At 45.0% G+C, this 20,796-nt stretch overlaps 2 protein-coding genes across 3 annotated transcripts; both read left to right on the top strand.

Annotated features, from left to right (window-relative positions):
• Positions 1-9,504: 9,504 nt before the first annotated feature.
• LOC125756604 (THAP domain-containing protein 10-like) lies at positions 9,505-10,830 on the top strand. 2 transcript variants are annotated; one of them, XM_049411499.1, is made up of 3 exons: positions 9,505-9,899; positions 10,008-10,089; positions 10,456-10,830. In XM_049411499.1, exons 1-3 carry the CDS (start codon positions 9,549-9,551, stop codon positions 10,686-10,688), a joined length of 666 nt encoding a protein of 221 aa, XP_049267456.1. In that variant the 5' UTR covers positions 9,505-9,548; the 3' UTR covers positions 10,689-10,830. The 2 variants fall into 2 exon arrangements, with proteins under 2 accessions (XP_049267456.1, XP_049267455.1); XM_049411498.1 differs by having other exon boundaries at positions 9,505-10,089.
• A 2,183-nt stretch (positions 10,831-13,013) lies between these two features.
• LOC119376864 (uncharacterized) lies at positions 13,014-18,053 on the top strand. The gene is made up of 5 exons (XM_049411497.1): positions 13,014-13,244; positions 14,418-14,582; positions 14,672-14,858; positions 16,905-17,147; positions 18,043-18,053. The coding sequence occupies exons 1-5, from the start codon at positions 13,014-13,016 to the stop codon at positions 18,051-18,053; spliced, it is 837 nt and encodes a 278-aa protein (XP_049267454.1).
• The last annotated feature ends 2,743 nt before the right edge of the window (positions 18,054-20,796 follow it).

Raw genomic sequence — 20,796 nt, 5'->3', positions numbered from 1 at the left:
TACTCTTTATTAGCATTTTCAACAGCTACGGCATACCTATTTTGTCTATTTAGAGTCTATTTTGCCAAAGAAGTTCATAACGCCTATAGTTCGAGACATTTTTCAGACATTTTGTCTGAAAGTACGAGTGCACAACGACTATCTCAATGATTCTTCGAATGTTTTCTCGAGAAGGGCCAATATAACGGCATGTCAAAAGAGCGGTTACCGTCGGTTTTACTCAAACAAATGACGCAGACAACCATACCCCCAAAATAATTTGTTTCACAACGATGCCTCTAACAGCACGCTCGCACAGCAGCGACTGACAACAGTAGTAAAACCGGCAAAACGCAGGCACGCACGCAGCGCACCCGGCGCACCATGCGGCGCACCGTGCAATCAGCTTCGGCGGCACGGGCGGCACTCATGTTGAAACGTGTCCATCGCGATCGTGCTCTGCACCGGCCCACCGGCGACTGCGGAGACGCCGTTGGCGTCGTCGCGTCGTTTTGCGTTGGCAACAGCTCGGCTGTCATCGTTTCGCATTTTGTGTAGCGTGCCAGCTTTTCTGTACGGTTCACTGGCTGTTATCTGGCATGAAGTGACTGTGCTCATGCCATTTGCCGCATATTTTCCATCAGTGATTCGTGAAACAAGCTCTACTGTGTGTTTTCGCCGACGGTCCGTTACAACAATGGCCTGATCTGCTCGCCACCTTCGTTGCAGCTAGCAAGCAGCTATTCGGATAACCTACTTCTTTCGGTAAGTGAAATTAAGTGTGCCTGACTTTTCGTCATTACTGCTAGAACTTTTGACAGTTCTTTGCTGGTGGTTGAATCTTGGTCGAACGCGAAACTATATACGGAGGACGCGCCGTTGCGAATCGCAAGCCAGACTTACTCGCCCTATTCCAGGTCGGTTATCTTGTTCTTCTGCGGGTTACAGCTCGTGTGTGGGTGGGTGTATGCGTGCGAGCGATCGAGTGTTTGCTTGCTTGCTTGCTTGCTTGCTTGCTTGCTTGCTTGCTTACAACCATGCCGGCCTGTCGCTGACAAATAGTGCAACGATTCTACAACAGGTGCCTCGCTTTGTGAGTAGTTATGATTGTCGTTAATAAATACATGACAGCATTTGTGCACATCTGTAATTGGAAATCTGTCTTTAGAATGACTTGATGCTCAATTATTTGTTGTAAATTATACCTAGCTTACTTGCTTCTTCTTGTATGCAGCTTTTCTTCACCGCTGTTTGTACAAGCACGGCCGCTGGCAAGACATGAGGCCCGAGACCACGCCAGCTTGTGTGAGAGCCAGCGCAGTTTCTTTGACGGGACCTGGAGTGCATTCATGCAGAACTTGAATTTATGTTGCTGCTGCGTCAATCAGCTTCACCTTGTGCGGTCACCTTCTGTCGTATTTTCTGCCACATTCGGTGCGCTTTATTCATTAATAAAGCCGCTTTTACAAGATCATTGGATAATTTATTGTTTCTGATAAGCATGATTATTTGTGCGCTATACACTAAACGTCATTTATGAAGTACGTGTTCATCCTCTGCATGTTCAGATTTATTATTTGTTCAGTAGTAAACCGATGTGAATTCTACATGGAAATTGGATATAAGTGGTGTGTAGAAGAAAAGTAAGGACACAAAGAAGCGCTTGTTTGTGTCCTTACTTTTATTGTCTGCGTCTCGATTTTTGAGCTGTATTTACAATGAGCCCATTGATGCCCCGCTGAATATAGTGAGGCTTTTGGTCATTATCACGTCCCGAGCTGTACTTTCTGTGGATTTTGGGGCACCTTCAGGATATGATATCCTGAAGGTGCCAAAAATACACAGAAAGTCCAGCTCTGCACGTGATAATGACCAAAAGCCTCACTGTGTCCAGCATATGGGTCATTCCACGGACGTTTTCTGGACGTCGGGTAAGATTTTTACTGAATTTGCACACGTCCAAGCACGTCCGAATATCCGGTTTTGACGCCCGGTGGGATTAACTCGGGATGTTCAATTCCTTTGCGCCATATAGTCTTGCGGACGTCCCGTTGAACGTCCCACGGTATTTGTCGTGCATCCGCCGGATGTACGTAATGTCCAGTAAAGTGGTCCGATAGGCGTCCCAAAGTTATTGGTTGCCCATTGGGAATGCAATGTGCTCGTTCTTGAAGTTTTTTTCACTGCTAAGACGCACAAATTGGATGTGCCTTTCCGTGCAATAGTCAGTGAAAACAATTGTTGACAGATATTAGTTAGCCGTTTTTTGCAAAAACAGTTGAATCTGCTAACCATTGAAGATCCTTTCGGCATAAAAAACTCCTCCGATGTTGTTTCCTTTCTGAGAGACAACCACTCAGTTGTCAACTTTTTTTCGGTGGACGTCGAAAATTTATATTATTCGATACCGCACGATGAGCTTTTTCGCTGTGTGATGGCCTGCATCGAAGAAAATGGCGAGTTAGACTTTCGCAATGCTACTGGAATGTCCTCAGAAAAATTCTTGTCCGTTCTTGAGTTTTATCTAAGCGCAACTTTTATCTCGTTCGAAAACCAGCTATTTATTCAAAAAAAGGGTGTGTGTATTGGTTCGTGTGTGGCGCCTGCTCTTTGTAATATTTTTTGTCCTTTGTCGACCGTGCTCTTAAGAGTGTTTTAGACAATGACCTGGTCCAGATTTTTAGATATATTGACGATTTCCTTGTTGTGATAAAACAAACTAACCACAAAGGCTCTGGCGCAGTAGCTGATATTTTATCTCTGTTCACGGACAACGGCAAGGGTTTAACCTTCACACACGAACTCACAAAGGACGGTAATCTGCAGTTTCTGGATCTACAACTTTCCTTACAAGCAAGTCATGCCTGCTGGATGTACTCGCCGCGTGCACGTAAGGGTCTTCTGCCATACGAGTCTGCGCACTCTAAGGTTGTGAAACGTGTCATTGGCATGATGTGTCTTCAATCATCATTAATGAAGCCGTGCCATCACACAGCTAACCAGAGCTTTAACGCGCAGTTAAAAAGGTTGCAGGATGCGCGTTACCCAAGTCTGGTAGTGACGTCGGTCTCTGAAGTTTTGCTTCAGAAGCTGAAAGGCAAGCGCCAGAGGTGTAGAAACGACGCAGAGAAGAAGCCAGTAGTAGTGCCGTATTGCCATAAAGTGGCTCGCAATCTTAAGAATGTGGCCACTAGGTACCAAATCCCGGTTGTATTTTCTGCCCCCCGGAAACTGTCTATGCTGTGCAGGCGTGTTTGTAAAGAAAACAAAAAGCCGCAATGTGAAAAGAGACGCCAGAAGTTTGTTGAGTGCAGCGTAGGGGTGGTCTACAAAATTCCACTCTCTTGTGGCAAAGTGTATGTAGGTCAGTCAGGCCGCTGTGTGAATGAGCGCCTTAAAGATGCATGAGCGATCCTTGCCGACTGGTACAGGCTCACATTTAGCTCAACACTGCAAAAAATGCAATTGTCAAGCCTTGTTTAGACTAACCACTATCTTAAAGAAGAGTCGTGACACCACCACCCGAGAAATATCAGAAGCTTTTTTCATTCAATCATTGGGGTCGGCAGTGCATTAGTGTGCCTTCCATAACCTTGTTTTCCTCTGAGTTTTGTTTTTTGGATTCGCATTCATGATTGCGCTCAGGTGTCCAAGGTGTGGTGGTTGTGCGCATAAGAGTGCACGACGCATGTCCTAGTGGTATCTGGTTGCTATAAAGAGTGGAGTGACGCAATAAACCATGTCAGTTGAGAGTAGCGCTGTGTTCCGTCTTCTTTCTTGTGGTGTCGTTTTTTTGCGCTAAAAAAGCAAAAGTAGGACATAACACTAAAGAAGCATTGCTGAAAGCCGTAGAAAAATGTTTAAAGAACAGACAAATACCGGACAGTTGGCGAAAAAGTAGAATGAACTTAATCTATAAAGGCAAGGGAGAAAACAATAAGATTCGCTCGTATAGACCACTAACCATGGATTACATCGGTACTATACAGGTTGGCGATGCAAGCAGTAAAAATGAAAATAGAAACATGGGCAGAACGTAACGATATCTTTGGAGAACTTCAGAATGGATTTCGAGTCGACAGGCGGTTAGACGATAACTTGTTTGTTCTCACTCAGTGTATAGAAATATCTAAGATAGAAAACAGGCCCTTGTGCGTGGCTTTTCTAGACATCACTGGGGCATACGACAACGTTAATCAGGAAATTTTGTGGGATATATTGAAAGGAATTGGCATATGCCACGACTCTATACAGCTTTTGAGGGAGATATACCGAGAAAATACAGTTTGGATAGAATGGGAAGGAATGAGTAGCAAAGAGAACGCTGAGGTTAGCAAGGGGCTGAGACAGGGATGCCCTCTGTCCCCGCTGTTATTCATGCTGTACATGGTGAGTATGGAAAAAGCGCTAGAAAGTAGCAATATTGGTTTTAATCTGTCACACAAACAGGGCGGCGCGATGATTGAGCAGAATTAAGCTTCCAGGTTTATTTCATGCGGACGATATCGTCTTATTTGCGGACAGTCGAGAATATACAGCGGCTGGCGGATATATGCGGAAAGGAAGGGGGACTTCGACTAGAATTTAGTGTGACGAAGTGTGGATTGATGGTATTCAATGATCCCTGTGATCAGGCGGTGTCAATACAGGACCAAGAAATACCGAGGGTAAGCGAATACGAGTACCTCGGGGTATGGGTAAATGAGAGTGATAGACACATGAAGGTACAGGAAAAAGCCTCGGCAGAAAAAGGAAAGAGGAATGCTGCAATAATGAAGTACAGAGCGTTGTGGGCAGGGGCGGCGCCAGTGGGGGGTCAAAATTTCCGCCTGCCCCCTCTTTGCCCCCCCAAGAGCAAGCATAGTCAAAATACAATGCATATGTTCCCAGCCTCTCAACCCCCCTGAAGGGCCCCGCCACGGTGGTCTAGTGGTTATGGCGCTCGGCTGCTGACCCGAAGGTCGCGGGATCGAATCCCGGCCGCGGCGGCTGCATTTTCGATGGAGGCGAAAATGTTTGAGGCCCGTGTACTTAGATTTAGGTGCACGTTAAAGAACCCCAGGTGGTCAAAATTTCCGGAGCCCTCCACTACGGCGTCTCTCATAATCATAGCGTGGTTTTGGGACGTTAAACCCCAGATATTATTATAACCCCCCTGAAGGAACCCACTTGTCGTGGGTGCCCCCCCAGTAAAAAAATCCTGGCGCCGCCCCTGGTTGTGGGGATACAATAGGTAGAAGGTGCTTCGAGGTCTGTACAAAGGTGTAGTGGTTCCGGGGCTTACTTTTCGGAACTGAGTGGTGTGCATTAGGGCAGAGGTGCAATCGGGAATGGATGTAACTCAATGGACTGTGGGACGCCTCGCGTTGGGTGCTCACGGGAAGACGACAAATGAGGCTGTCAAGGGCGATATGGGATGGACAGGTTTTGAGGCGAGGGAGGGTCAGAGCAAAATAAGGTTCGAAGAAAGGCTAAGGAATATGAAGGAGAGTAGATGGACAGAGAAGGTGTTCCGTTATTTGTATACGAGCGTGGACATACAGTGGAGAAAAATAATTAGGAGGCTCACTAGTAAATATACGGCTGGTAGTGTAAGCAATATGTCAACAAAGAGCGTTAAGCGAAAAGTCAGAGAGGCGGAGAGGATTTACTGGATGGCAGCTATGGAGAAAAAAATTTGCAGTGGCTTAGCCCGGCTATGCCAGGATATAGCGTTAGCAAAGGTGCAGCTGATTATTCTTAGCTTTCCAGGTTGTCTAGGATTATTAGCCTTCTTTTGTTCATTCTTCGTACGCTGAACCGGTAATTGCCAGGCAACTACTTCGGGATCCGATGAGATAAGCTTCTCGGCTATTCTGCGCCGTTGAGCAGCATTTGCGCTCTCCTTCTCCATGGCTTTACCCACATGCAAACGCCAGGGCCGTATATGGGGAGAGTCTGGCGAATGGGCGGGACAGTGACGTCGCGGCGTGGCGGTGACGTATATTCTAGAACACTAGAGACCTTTTCACAGACGGCTCCCTGGGCGCCGCCATAGTCCTCTTTGGGCTGCGCTAAATAGGCGTGACCCCCCAAAAATGCACTACCGAGGCTGTGACCTCGGCCTTTGTACTCCCGCGCGCAGCCCAACATGGCGGCGTTTTTCTCTCCCGTGAAAAGGTGTATACCGGTAAAGTGTTGGCATGATGCGTGTATACCGGTGTATACAAAAGGTGTATACCGGCAAAGTGTTGGCAATACCAGTGGCATGATGCGAGCTTCGCGTCCGGGCCTTCAGGTGTCGCCCCCATCGAAACGACGACAGCGCACCGCCGGCAGCGGTAATCGAAACGCCATCTAAGCCTTTTTTTCGCCGATTTTATTTGTAAGACTTCAGATAAATATGCATGAAAAACCGTTTCTCATTTAATTTTAGGCTGCCAGAAGCGTGTATAGCGCGAAGGCTAAAAAGATTTGAAAGTGACGCACTTTTGGTGCCAGCGCAAACCAGAAAACAAACAGTCATGCCGCACTGGTAGCACTGGTGGTCGTGCAAGGGACGCGGATATGTTCATATCAGTTATAGACAGTTTGCTGAATACTGTGAATGAAGTGGTGCGACATCTTGAGCAGCAGAAGTGCAGAGACTTTAGCGGTATACCTTTCTTATACCAGCGAAGGCTTCGTGCAGTTCGGTGTATTTATCATCCAACGCTGGGCAGCTTCTGTGCTCCGGACATCTGTGGTGGGGCTATGCGTAGTACGTACCTTCTTTGCATATAAATGCTTATACATGCATGTTATTCACTGGTATACATGCTAAAACGCTACTTACGTGTCGTTCGTTTTGTGTAAACATCGATGCAGTCGCAATAAAATAATTTATTGCAGCAAGTTTGTGTGATCAGCGTTGTCATTTCGCTCAACTTGTATGCGGTAGCACTACCCTACTAAAGTAAGTATGTAAGATACTCGTAATGAGTAATTGACCACAGTGTACGTTATGGAAACGAGAGAAATTCAGGGAGGGCGGAGAGGGGGCTGCCGGAGCGAGCGGGGGACAGCGGCGACGCAGGAGCAGACGACGACGGCATCGTCGTCGTCTGCTCCTGCGTCGTCTGCGTCGTCTGCTCCATAGAGTTTCCTACAATACTTACTAGAGGGAACTCTGGCGCTAGTGTCTATGGGAGCTGCAATGCATCGCGCTTCAGCCAGCATGGGAATCATGGGTAGTACACGGATTTGTCTAAACTTCGTTCTTTCGGCTCCGTTTGGCTCCGCGTCACCTGCATCCGCTTTGTCGCAATACGAATTCAGCAAAAATCAGCAGTTTCACTTCACCACTTTAACTTCTTTAGGCTCACCGATTCAAATCTGGTCACGAAGTTCACAACGATCCATTCTTTTATCCGAAAGAAAACCAAAACATAGCAATAAACAAAGCCACAAGTGCGTTCGAAGCCCACAAGCACGAAGACTAGGCAAATCTGTGTACTACCCATCATTCCCATGGTGGCTGAACGATCGCAGCGCCAGAGTTCCCTCTAGGTCATTTTAGGAAACTCTATGGTCTGCTCCTGCGTCGTCTGCTCCTGCCCAGATATCGGGGGTCCTATGGGAGCGCGCGTCCCCGCTCTCGTTCAACCGCTTGCCGTAGGTGGCGCTTCCTATAACCTGTTCGTCTGCTACTCTGCGACCGTTTGGACGGCGCTGGAGTAAGAACGCCTGTATTATGTGACGAACTGCCGGCATTATGTGACTGTTTCTCGAAACTTAGACCGAGGGTCAAGTAAGCTATTCTGTGCGGTTAAGTATTTACTGCGCGCTGGTTGACTAACGTGAGAAGCCGTAGACTTTCATAGTGTAGGACGGCTGTGTCCTTTTAAATGCAAAAAAGTTCTAATTAACTTTCCGTATTTTTATTTCCAAAGTATTTTGCATTTATGAATAATAATTACATTATATGAGCGCTCTGTGCTGGCGAAACATCATCACGAGCGTTGAAGCTGACGTCAGCGAACAGGTGCTGACTAGCGCCACGACGCTCGTAGGTGACATCCCTAGCGGCAGAAGGTATGAACTAGAACGTGGGCGCTGGAGAGGGGACATCTGGGCAGGTCAGGAGTATAGTAGGTCGTGGCCTAGAATATACTTACTAGTGTGCCGACCGCGGGCGTCGCGGTGGCACGGAGAATGATGCCTTCCACCGGCGGCCACCAGACGGCGATAGCCGTAGGGACCATGCTATGCCGAGCTAGGGACCCTAGCCGAGCGGCGTCTCTAGCCGACGCGCGCGCCTGTGAGAGACGCCGACGGGCTGCCCCAATGCAGTTTTGCGCTACGGAACGTTGGTTGGGGTGCAAAGCGTAATCGAAGGAATGTGATTTCGTAGCACTAACAAGCGATCGTACGCACAGTTATCATTAATACGCTGCGCGATACCGGCTGTTTCTTCGAAAAATTCTATTACATGCGACACATGACTACAAATGCTAAATTCACGGCAATTTGCAGCTAATTACCTTACATTTACTAATGATCTGTTTTTTTACCTAAGGACACATATTTTACTAATTATCCATTTAATGAGCTAACGACACATATTTTACTAATTATCTATTTAATCACCTAACGACACATATTTGACTAATTATCTATGTAATCACCTAACGACGCTCAGTGTAGCAATTATTGAAGTGCTTCTCACAAACGACAGCCGCCGGAGTTAGTCTTCGATTTGTGCTCTTTATATTATTCTCCCACTCGGCTAAACTTAATTAAATCTCTGCGTCCACAGGAGCGCTGAACAATGAGAACCGCTCGTTGTTTGAGCGGTAGCCACTCGTACAATATGGGACAAAACAGGTGCTGTCTTTACGCCTCGTTTTCTGCGACCACATCGCGGTTCTGTGAACAGAAACAAGGGCGAAGCGCGCGCACAGAAAAGAAACCTAGCAATGACATGCGGAGACACCATAAGCTACTGGATCGAAAGCGACAACGGCCCACAAGTTTACAGCAACGGAATATTTCTTAACTCCGTGATCACAACCGACTACGTTTACAAACGGGCACAACCGCTACATGAAAAAAAAAAAAAAAAAATTGGGGGACCCTTAAAGGAGTACTGACACGATTTTGAGGTGTTGCAATACGGACGTATATCGTTTCCTTGGCATGTAGTGTTGACGCTCTCCCCACACCGGAGCCAGGAAACACGTATAAAATATTTTAGTTTGATTTTAAAGTTTTCATCGTCCAGCATCTGCAAGGCAGCTCCACTGCAATGGACAGTGCATGACGTATCAAGTCAGCTTTTGCGAAAGTTGTGACGTCATGTATATGTGTGCACGTTGTGATGACGACTGAAATAAAATGGGAAAAAAAAAAAGACGCGCGCGCGCCTTCTCGACTCTCACAACAGGTGCTCGGCCGACTGGCGTTATTCGTAGTAGTGCTGTGCGCTGTTTTGCCGCGACGCTTCGTCGTCGCATCGAGAGCGATCGAGCGCTGCAACATCTCTGGTGTATGCGAAAGGATGCGAGTGTGATTTGGATTGCCTGTTCCGATCACCGCATCCCTGTTTTGCGATGGCACCTACTTGCTGTATCGTCAAAGGCTGTCATACCAAGAGCGGGGGTGACGTTTGCATGCACAGTTTTCCGAATGACCCAGCGCAGAGGCAAATGTGGGTAGATTTTGTGCGTCGCGATCGCAACTGGGACTGGACGCCAGCCAAGCGAAGCCGGATTTGCTCGCTGCACTTCGGACCCGACTGCTACCGGGCCGGAAACCATCGCTACCTCCTTGAGTTCGGCATAGAGCTGTCAAAGAAGCAATATCTTGAGCCAGAAGCTGTGCCCACGCTGTACGTTGCTTCAGCAAAGCATCGCGATGCAAGTCCCGCATCAGAGCCTACATGCAAGCGTCTCTGCTGCGAGGTGCGTATGCCTGTTGTTTCGGGCCGCGCGGGTTGCAATGCGCGTGAAATTTCTGTCGCACGTGTCACGATACTTACAGTAAAATGTATCTCTCAATATATATTGCAGGAATCTCGTGTCAGTGGGACTTCGTGCGAGAGTCCTTACGAACCACCGATCGTCGACGAAACATCGCAGTTCTCAAGCCCAGGTTTGTTGATTCAAGCTCCAAACGCTTACGGCTTGTAAAGCAGAAAAACGCGTTTTTCAGCTCAATCATTGTGGTGACATTTTTCCATGCGACTACTTATTTCTGACGTACTTGTCTATGTTATTTGTTTTTTTTTCTTTCCTACTGTTTTCCTTTCCTCTATGTATGTTTCCCCTTCCCGAAGGAGCAGGCAGGCGTTGTGCCCCTTTATGTGGGACTTGGCAGCCTGTTCCCTCCATATTTTCTCTGTCTTCATGCTTTTTGTGTATCCAAACCAAGTAATAATAATAATATTACAAGCCAACACTTCCAATGTGATTAGGTTTAAAAATCATTTGAGTTTTCGGCATAATTTTCTGTCCATAGATTCACAAGTTCCTTCCGACAGTGACAGTGTGATCGCTATGCACATGGCAGCTTCCCCACAGTGCAATGAAAAGCACAACGCCCAAACACAGTGCGATGTGCAACTGGCCTCCAAAGCCACCCAGACTTCAGCAACGACTAAGATGCAAAGCCTCGGTGTCCAAGCAGTTCAAACGAGTGCTGAAATTGGTATGTGTGTTTATGGTGCATTCTTTGTTATGAGACAGCTGTAAGATTTAATTTAAGGTGTGTCACCACACTCGCCACTGACTCTTATCGTGTAAAAATTTTGTTCCCAGTATGGTGGTTCAATTCAAGTACTAACATGTCCACAAAGTTCACTTCGCTAGTGTTTCAGTATGCAGCTTACAAAGGCTCCGGTGTGACAATGCTCTTGGTGTTTGATCAAGCTCCTAATAAAGAAGACTGTTCCAGCTAACGGCATTCCATGTTAGGATTAATTTGCAATGTGGCTACGTTACGCAGCTAAACAAAACAGTGGGCCTAGATTTTTAATTCATTGTGCCTTTAAACCATAGGAAAGGAAGCCATGGATTTCTCAGAACATAAATGTGCCATCTGCAGAGTTTAGCATCAGCACAATCGTGCGTAGCAGGTATGATGTTGGTATTAGCAGTTATTAATATTTCCACCTTGAATGTTGAAAAATAAGTGAATATGGGACCAAAGCAAAGGACAATATTTAAGTTCTTCAACGTCACACTTGCAGAAAATCAAATACAAAAATTTAACTTTAATATGTTCCACATTACATGGGCTGGGATGTATTTAATCTTTTCCCAATACTATGTACCATTCCAAGTGACATAAAAACACGCTAAAAAAGAATGACTCTAGGCGCAGACATCAGTTCTGATTTCAATCTTTCTTTGTAAACCCAAGGAGACCTTGTGGCAATTAGATTCCAACGTATTGTGGAATTTTTACTTTTTCTTGCCCCACTGAGCTTCTCCCCTTTCTTGTTGGTGTTTCTTAGACACTGGTGGTTCGTAGTGTGCCGAATTCAAAGCATGTTAAAAACTTCCCATAGCATCTTCAGTATTTCTTCAAACTTGCAACCATCAATGCCCCTCACTAGGGATAATATTACAATTTTTCACGTCAATATTCGTACTTGGAAACATGTAGCATTTCTGTGCGTCTTTTTTGCCATTGCAACTTCTGCGACATCGTCAGAGTATGTCAGCGTAAAATGCGATAGGAAACAGCAAGGGTTATTGAAAATGCCTTTTTTTGATCGTGTTTATCGTACCTTGGCCTTGTCATGTGTCATTAAGTCATTTATGATTGGGAGCTTCATTCATATTCCGAAGCGTACTCCGAGATGAAATGTATGCTTGTGGTACATTTTACTTCCGAGTAACCATGCGAATGAGGTGCTCTATCTTTTAATTTCCTGTTTATGTGTCATATTATTTCCTAGTAAATAAGTCAAACTTGCCACTTTTCACTCCACATTGAATAAGTTCAAGGCAGGAAAGCTCACTGAAGGCTGCTGTGTTTGTTCACCCACATTATGTGGGTGATCTAGTGGTTATGGCGCTCGACTGCTGACCCGAAGGTCGCGGGATCGAATCCCGGCCGCGGCGGCTGCATTTTCGATGGAGACGAAAATGTTTGAGGCCCGTGTGCTTAGATTTAGGTGCACGTTAAAGAACCCCAGGTGGTCGAAATTTCCGGAGCTCTCCACTACGGCGTCTCTTATAATCATAGCGTGGTTTTGGGACGTTAAACCCCAGCTATTATTATTATTACATTATGTTTGACTCTATTACAGTGGCAGTGTTTGATGTCATTGACTTTGCAGGGTGCCAAACAGACATTACACTCGCAGACCTTGAGCTGCTCGAAGAAACAAATCAAAGAGCGTCCACGCCAGTCTTGCTCAGCGACTCTGAAGAAGAATCGGCTGTTTTTAGAGATGACCCTGCAGACCAGACATATGCACCTTCTTGGATGGATTCTTTAATGTAAGCTAAATGTTTTGCTTGCAGTGCATGTGAGCAACTATGTGTCTTTGTTTTCATTTTAATGCCAGCACAAAGAGTGGTGTGGCTACAGAGTGCTGCATGTAGGCTCAGCTAATATTATGCATTCGCTACAAATGCCATGTGGGACTGTGTGACAACAATTGTGCTGACTAAAGTGCTTAAAAATGCATGGCTTACAGATCATCTGAGGAAGAAGCAGCAGCAGCGGAGCCAATGGCAGTACGGAAATTCATAATTTATGAAGAAAATCTGCTAGAACTGATGAAAATCTGCAGAACATGTCGCCTTGCTGCGGAAGCATCAGTAGAGGTATATCAAAATCATCTTACATGCCAGTTTGCTTGCTACTTTGTCGAGAAAACCTTTGCACTCCACTTTCTTTGCCTTTTCTATAAGTTGAGAAGGAATTCAGTACTTGCTTCTCTTCTCAGATTTCCCTTTTGGTGCAGCACAAGTCTACAAAAAAATGTCATGTAGAGAGGTTGCTGGAGCATTCTTAAAATATTGCATAAAATTATTTCAATTTCTTTGCAGCTGTTTGGGTCCATGGTGGTTGTGACAACGTTGTGCAAAGATGGCCATTTGTTGACCTGGCAGAGCCAGCCAAAGAGCGGCAACTATGCGCTGGGTAACATCGCCATAGCTGCCAGCATCCTGTTCACTGGTGGGAGCCCCACCCAGTCTCTGCGCCTCTTGCAGAATGCTGGCATCGCCTGCTTCTCTGCTAGAACGTACTACCGCATACAGCAGGACTTCTTGATACCAGCAGTCAGCAAGGTATTGAATATCGTTGCATGACTGTGTTTGTGGGGCCGCTAAAAATGTCAGGCAGCTGGAAAAAGCCAGAAGAGGGGTGGGGTCCTCTTTGCAGTTGACAAATTAGAGCCGGTGTGGTTGTGTCAGCCATGCTGTTGTGTCAGCCGGTGTGGTTGCGTCAGCCGGTGTGGTTGTGTCAGCCATGATGTGTGGGTCCATGTTAGTTGACGAAACATTAGAATTCACAATTACTGTGATCAGTGCTTCAGTTTCATGGCGAGCAGTGTATATCAAGGTATCAGATATTGTTGGCTACGCTGAAGCAGGTGAACCATTGTACAATTAAGTTGCAGTGGTGTTTCGTCTAAATGTTGGCATTCCTGCAGTAGTGTATATGCTGGTGGCTCTGAACGATAAGGATGTGAAACACGTCGTCGTCTGTGATGCCTGTAAACGTGCCACACCTTTTCTGCTTTAGTCACAGTACGGTTAGCTTTTCAGGAGAGTGAGCAAATCCATAATGTGTGGCACGTGTGGTATAGTTGACAGCTTGTTGTGGGAGTGTAGGCCCTTGGCAGCTACCTAATATGCTGGGGGCTTTCCAAATAGGTCATGTAGTTCTTCTTTGCAGAGCTCCTAGCTGCGGTCATATCTGTCTATAATGCATCGAAAACCAAACTTGAGCATTTCCTTTCAAGTAACAGATGATGTTGGCAAGCATTATGGTGGTATCCCATTTTAACTGTCAATATCACAGTCATCAGCACTGCAGAATGTTCTCATTTCATGAGGAACTGCGATAAGCCTAGCAGGAGAAGGCTGGGATGCACTGGTTCAGTCATCAACCATCAGGGAGGAATCAAGTTGGCAGCTGCATCAAACTTTTGTGCTTGTAGCGTGATGTAGGCAGTCATTGGGACACCTTCACCAAAAGAGGTTGCATAGAAAACTCCTCTATACAGCTGTTTTGCATATAGAAGTGTAAGCTACTGTGTATTTAAAAAACAAGCAAGGTGGCTGCTGAATTTGTGCCTCGGTACTTGGCACTTCGTCATCCATATCTTGCAAGAAAGTATTTTTTACTTTCGCTTTTAAACAATATTTTTTTCTACTTCCATTAGGTATTGGAAGTTTCATTGCCTCAAGTGCGTACTGTGCTCAGCCTGTATAGTCTTCTTTCTTACGCTTTTACAGGTGTGGGTACAACAGCAGCAGGCGCTGCTGGAGCAGCTCAAGTCGGCTGGAGTAAAGCTGGCTGGGGACAGCCGTGCTGACTCGCCGGGATATACTGCCAAGTATGGCACTTACTCGTTGTTAGAGACAACAGTCAATCGTCTAGTGGACGTCAGGCTTGTCCAGGTAACAAATTGCTTTCAGCACTAATGATTAAGTGTTAATTGTATTTTTTTATGCATTTGTTCAATTCTCATATATTTTTTTATGTGCAGTCAAACGAGGTTGCATCGAGCAACCACATGGAGCTCGAAGGACTCAAGAGGGCACTGCAGCACCTTGATGACAGTGGTGTACCAGTGCACGAGGTGGTGACTGACAGGCATGCACAAGTGAGAAAGTTTTTCAAGACCGTAAGGCCTGGTACCAGCCATCTAATTGATTCGTGGCACGTCAGCAAAGGTTAGTTTGGCAGTCTTTATTTACTGAAGTGCTAGCTACTGATGTAAGAAGAGAAATAGATTAAGGGCTCATTTCTTTTGTACACAACCTAATGAAGACGTAGCCGACAGTATGTGTCGATCTTAAATGTGGTGTAGTAATTATGACATACATGGTAATGAATTAAATCGGACAAAAAAGCGACTTGCTCTCAGTGGGGGCCAACCTTCGAACCACACGTCTGCTGCTCTATCAGTTTTGAGCTATGACCATAGGTCGGCAAAAAAATGTGGAGCTCACCCAGACCCACTTATGAAATACAAGGGTGATTCAAAAAGTAAGGACCGTTTGCTAATACTTAAATATTTAAATGTCAGAATAGTAATTTATTTGTGCAGCACTATCTCTTAATTCTTCGAGAAGGTATTGAAGTTATTGTTCTGGCTACAATGGCTGCCTGCTTGATGGGAAATGGAGATGAAAATGTCCAAGAGAATCGCTTCTCCCGCCTGTTGTCAAGGAGCTGTAATTCAATGTTTGAATGCAAAAGGATCATCAGCTTCTCAAATTCATGGGGAGTTGTGCCTAGTTTATGGGCCTACAGTGATGAGTGAAGGAAAGGTCAGCAAATGATGTCGAGACTTCGCAAATGACCACGCTATGAGCACGACGAAGAGCGGAGTGGCAGGCTCGGTGTCAAGACCGATGAAACTGTTCAACAAGGATCGCGAATTGCGATTAGATCGACGAATGACAGTTAGTGGTCTGTTGGATAAATTTCTTGGCCGCACTACAATTTACATGATTGTAACTGAAAAGCTCAGATTTCACAAAGTGTGCGCAAGGTGGATACCAGAAATGCTTACCGACCAACTCAAATAAGAAAGAATTCTCGGGCGGCAAATTTTCAATGCAGAGGGACTAAAGAAACGGGTGCAGCTGTACGAAGAGTGCTTAGAAGTTGACGGTGATTATGTAGAAAAGTGAAGTAGGACTGTACTAAACTAAACCCGCCAATAAAAACTTTTACTAATGAATATTTATTTTTTGGGAAGGAATGGCCCTTGCTTTTTAAATAACCCTCGTATATTTTGCTCTTAGAGCTCACTCGAACTTAGACTCACAAAAAATTTTCCTCAACCGGACTTACTCAGACTCAGACTTACTAAAATTTTCCTCAGCCGGTCTCACTCAGACTCAAGTTCACCAAAACATTACTCACTCGAACTCACTCAGACTCACGGCTCTATCTGAGTCGGAGTGAGTCGACTCATGAGTCCATTAGCAAATGGCTTTTTCGACCACGGTGTCAATGCTCTTTAACACTAATATCTCGCATAATTGGTGCTCTACTCGGTGCATTTTGATCTCGTATTTTCAAATATAAGTCATCAGTGGTTGCAATGCAGTAAGGACATATTTATTGGAATAGGTGACTCACGCGAGATATTTTTATCAAGAACTTCCTGTGAAAGACTTTGTGGGGGGAGGTCAACCAACTCCCCCCACTTTTTCGCAACTCATGCCTCTGATTAATAAATAATGAGCTGGCATATGAACGCTAGTGCTTTGAAGTATGTTGAGTCGACACGAGTATAAACATGAACCGACATAAGGCTGATAGTAATGTTGAAGTTGTGTAGATGGCTCATAGATCGGCAAAAAAGTTTGAAGCTCATTCAGAGTCACTCAAGAAATATATTTTGCGCTTAGGGCTCACTCGGACTCAGACTCACCAAAATTTTCGTCAATCGGACTAACTCGGGCTCAGGCTCACTAAAATTTTTCTCAACCGGACTCACTCGGACTCAAGCCCACCAAAATATTACTCACCCAGAATCATTCAGACTCACGGCTCAATCTGAGTCTGAGTGAGTCTACTCATGAGTGAGCTTGCCGACCTATGGCTAGCCTATGACAACGGTCGTTCCCCCATCCAATTTATTGAGTATTTCTGTGCGTAATTCTGGAAATGTTAGCCAGTGCCACTCATTGTCATGGCGATGAGTATGGAACACATTTTTTTTTTCACAATTGATGATGCTATGTAAACTCCTATCTGTGCAGGTCTTAAGAAGCAACTTGTGGCAGCCACTAAATCTAGAGGCTGTGAAGCCATCGGCCCTTGGATAAAATCAATCAATTCACACCTCTACTTTTCCGTGAAAGTTGGTGGTGGTGATGGTGATATGGCTGTGGCTGTTTGGATGTCCGTCCTCAACCACATCAAGGACAAGCACGAGGGACACAGTGTGCTGTACCCAAAGTGCCAGCACAATGAATTGGAGCCGAGAAAATGGTTGCAACCAGGTAATGTAGTGCTGATGTGTGGAGTCAAATTTTCAAAAACACTAAAGGGGCTATGCACCCAAACGTTACTAGCCAAGTGTTGCATTGCAACGTGTCCCTTGTATTGTCTTGAATTGAATGCAAGAAGAATTTTGGAGATAGGCGCATGCAACAGCATACAGCTTTGAAGCTTACAACTGCAAAATGAAATCAGAGGACAGAAATTGGCATACCTTTTTGTATTCCACTCGCCCAGTTACGTATTAATCTAGTTCCAGTGAAAACACGGCTCACACTATGTTGTACAAGATCAATGCAGCAGATTGTGGCCTTCATGCCGCGAGCGGCCACCACACTTTCTGCCGGATTATGTACTGCATGGGTTAGCAGGCGTCTCTGTGCTGACAAGTGAGGGGTTAGAAACGGTGAGGACAGGAGAAAATTTTGTGTTTTTTTATACAGGAATGAATGGTTTTGCTCTGATGCAGACATGCAAAGTACCATGTTTTGATGAGGTGTGCGCTTTGTGTAGGCTGTTCGATTGCACCAAGTATGTCGGCTGCTCAGAATTCGAAATCACAATTCACAAATTCATGTCTTTTTCACAACTCTGAAAACTGTGAAACACAGCACAATTTGTAAATTCATCACACTGAGTAGATCGCAAGCATGTGCAATGTATTCTTTATTTCTAACTAATCAACACGCCCAGCATATTCCCAGCATGATACCTCACTTCCGCTCCCAGAAATTTTTTTTGATATACAAGGCTGCACTCGGTGTGGGAACCCACTTGGGAAACATATTAAAATCTCAAACGCTTTGCTTTCGCCATGTTCACTTGTGCCACAGCAGTCATCAAGACCCATAGCAAGGAAATGGCTGATAAAAACAATATGCGTAATTTGTGGTGCAGGGCCCTTTTAAAAAAATGTCAACTGTGTGACTGATACACTTACAAAGTCTCAAACCTTCACTTGAATACCCTTCTTTCTGCTTTTTTTTTATAGGGACAGATGCTTATGACAAGGTGTGCAGCATCTTGTCAAATAAGCGTCTTTTGGAAGACATCAGACAGATGTCGCCAAACTTTCAGACCTATGGTGTGGAATCGTTCCACGCTATTATAAACAGATTCGCACCCAAGTGCTATGCCTTCTCCTACCACGGCATCCTGGCCAGGTATGTACATGGATTTTGAGAATGTGGCAAACATGTGATAGGGTATAGTATCAATCACTAGTTTCACACATTCAGCTAGTGCAAAAGTACATAAATATTTTTGTGTAGTGTTCTGATCTTTTGTGATAAACCTTTCAGTTGCATTAATTTATTGAAATTAATGAATTGATGTTAAGGATACCTCACATCACTATGAAAGATTATTCTGTGAAGTGACCCCTATACTCATATATCACTGCTTGCCAGTGGTAGCTTACTTGAGGGGAATCTTATACGGTTTTACTTATCTTGTGGCTGCTGTCTTATTTTGCGAGCCACTGATAAGAATTATTCTTACATTTCAGAGGCAGCAATCATACCATATACAAAAGCATTGTAAAATGATATAGTTCTGGGCTTTTATGGGCTGGAACCACTAAATTTTTATGATGCACATTGAGCAGTGGAGGGCTCAAGAATAATTTAAAGCAGGATAGGGTTCCCCAATGTGCATGGTAATGCAGTTATGCAAAGGTTCGCTTTTCACCTCAATCCAAAATTTTCTGCCACGATTTGACCTTGTATTTAATCTACCAAGCCACAGTGGCAGGTATACAGCATTGTAGCAGAACGACATTATTGCCGGCGCTAATGCATATGATTTACAAGAATTGTTTCTATTTATTTGACCCTTTAACTAACCGGATAAGTCGTCTCTGCAAGCGCGGTAATGAGGATCCAATGCAACACACTTTTGTCAAGAAGCACATGACATGTGTTATGGTGACTGTGTGGACAACATCGTTTAGTTAGTTCATTGTCGTGTTGACGCTCCTAGACAGGACAGATGGGGCGCTGTCTGTATGACCGTCTGAGGGAGCACACATGTAATGTCAGGTTGTCCACAGCTAGTGCATTACCAGTGCATTGTTCTTCCTGCGGCTGTGCACCATTCTTCATGTGCTGTGCAGTTCTTGTGAGGTACCCTGTCTGGGTAAGAGTGTGAAATTTCGGAAGCTTTTGCAACAAACGAGAAGGGAAACACTTGTGTCAACGAACCATCAATATCACTTCGAAAGCACAATTGCGTAATTGTGCTGGTTCATGCTGTTTTGTTTTGAGACGAGGCAGATGTTATGCTGCGGTCTCTACTTGTCAATGTGCTGTTAGTCACGTCTATTCATTCTTTGCCTGTTCATCTTATATATTTTCCTGCCACATTGAACTGCACTCAGTCATTCGTCAATGCTGGTGTTGTTTGATTCTCTTCTTGCGTCCAGCCTTTGTACTGTTTTTTCTTTCTCAGCTTGTGGCCATTTTATTTTAATAAGATAATGCATAAAATGTCAGTCAGGCACCTGTTTACATTTCCAATGATTCTTTGAAGCTGAATTTGTGTGTGTAAGAGCTGCATTTTAGTACTGCCGTGCTGCCTCAAATTTCAAGTTGTTGCACCACTGCTTTCTTCGCCGATTGCTATGCCACATTGTGCTGCAGTGCCGAGGGTTATCTGTGACAGATGCATTTATGCTTTGGCACTTGCATCTGGGCTTGCTCTGTGACAGTTTCAGTAAACCAATACAGGGCTGCCAATAATGACGCAAAATCGTTTTCTGCAGGTGTCAGTTGGCTGCTCTGCACTATAATGAAAATGCGGACAGAATGCAGGCACATACACAGAGTGGCGAGCTCCGATGGCAGATCAAGCATCCGAAGGCGAGGAAAGGAGATGTTGTTGCTTGCGCCATCAAAGAACCACCATCTTACGGTATGTACACAACATTACTAGAGTGCATTAACCCTTTGTAGGTTTGCCTATTTTTTGACATGATGATGTAAAAACCAGCTGTGGTACACTGATATAAACTACAAAGAAATAGTATAAAACAAATTTCATCAAAATCAAGCCAGTAGTTTACTGAAAAAAAGTGGGACATATATGTCCCACTGACTCATGGGAGTGTTTTCAAAAAGTGGGAAAACGCTGTCCCACTGTCTCATGAAGGCACCATCTCGCGATTTCATCAACGGGTATTTGGGATGGAAACGGCTGAAGCAAGTGGCACAGGGTGTCACTTCTCAAGTTGGACTAAGGAAAGTTGTGCGGACCTCATTTCCAGCAGTAGAACACCACCTGCACCTGCGCCTCTTGTGAGCCTTCATAGCGCCGTGGTCTGTTCTTGTAAAGCTTACCTCACCGCATGCACCAACCATTTTTTTGTCCATTTTCCTGTCCTTGCTTTGGCTGTCAAAATTTTCGAGCATGGCTGATGTCCCTGAATATGTGCCTACTTTTCAAGAGTTATATGATATCAAGAAAAATATTTCCACGCACAAATATCCGCAGTCACGCTGAGGTATGAGCATGGCGATTTCGCAGGGAATTGTGTTTCAATGCACTTATTCGTCAAGTGATTGCCCAAACTTATAAGAACACGTGATGACTGGAAGCTAAAATAGCCTCTGAAAAACCAGAAAAAGAGGCAGTTACCTGGCATTTACATTGGTA

This window comes from Rhipicephalus sanguineus, unplaced genomic scaffold, assembly GCF_013339695.2.
Source record: "Rhipicephalus sanguineus isolate Rsan-2018 unplaced genomic scaffold, BIME_Rsan_1.4 Seq256, whole genome shotgun sequence".
Classification (NCBI taxonomy): Eukaryota; Metazoa; Arthropoda; class Arachnida; order Ixodida; family Ixodidae; genus Rhipicephalus; species Rhipicephalus sanguineus.
The sequence above is the reverse complement of the archived record's forward strand: the minus strand, read 5'-3'. Positions and strand labels throughout refer to the sequence as shown.

What these genes read in the sequence shown, in the direction of transcription:
- LOC125756604 (XM_049411498.1), top strand. Translation starts at nt 9,549, where the DNA reads ATGGCACCTACTTGCTGTATCGTCAAAGGCTGTCATACCAAGAGCGGG. An exon ending in ATCGCAGTTCTCAAGCCCAG is followed by an intron (nt 10,090 to 10,455) that starts GTTTGTTGATTC and finishes TTCTGTCCATAG; the next exon opens with ATTCACAAGTTCCTTCCGAC.
- LOC119376864 (XM_049411497.1), top strand. Translation starts at nt 13,014, where the DNA reads ATGGTGGTTGTGACAACGTTGTGCAAAGATGGCCATTTGTTGACCTGG. An exon ending in TGATACCAGCAGTCAGCAAG is followed by an intron (nt 13,245 to 14,417) that starts GTATTGAATATC and finishes ACGCTTTTACAG; the next exon opens with GTGTGGGTACAACAGCAGCA. An exon ending in TTCGTGGCACGTCAGCAAAG is followed by an intron (nt 14,859 to 16,904) that starts GTTAGTTTGGCA and finishes CTATCTGTGCAG; the next exon opens with GTCTTAAGAAGCAACTTGTG.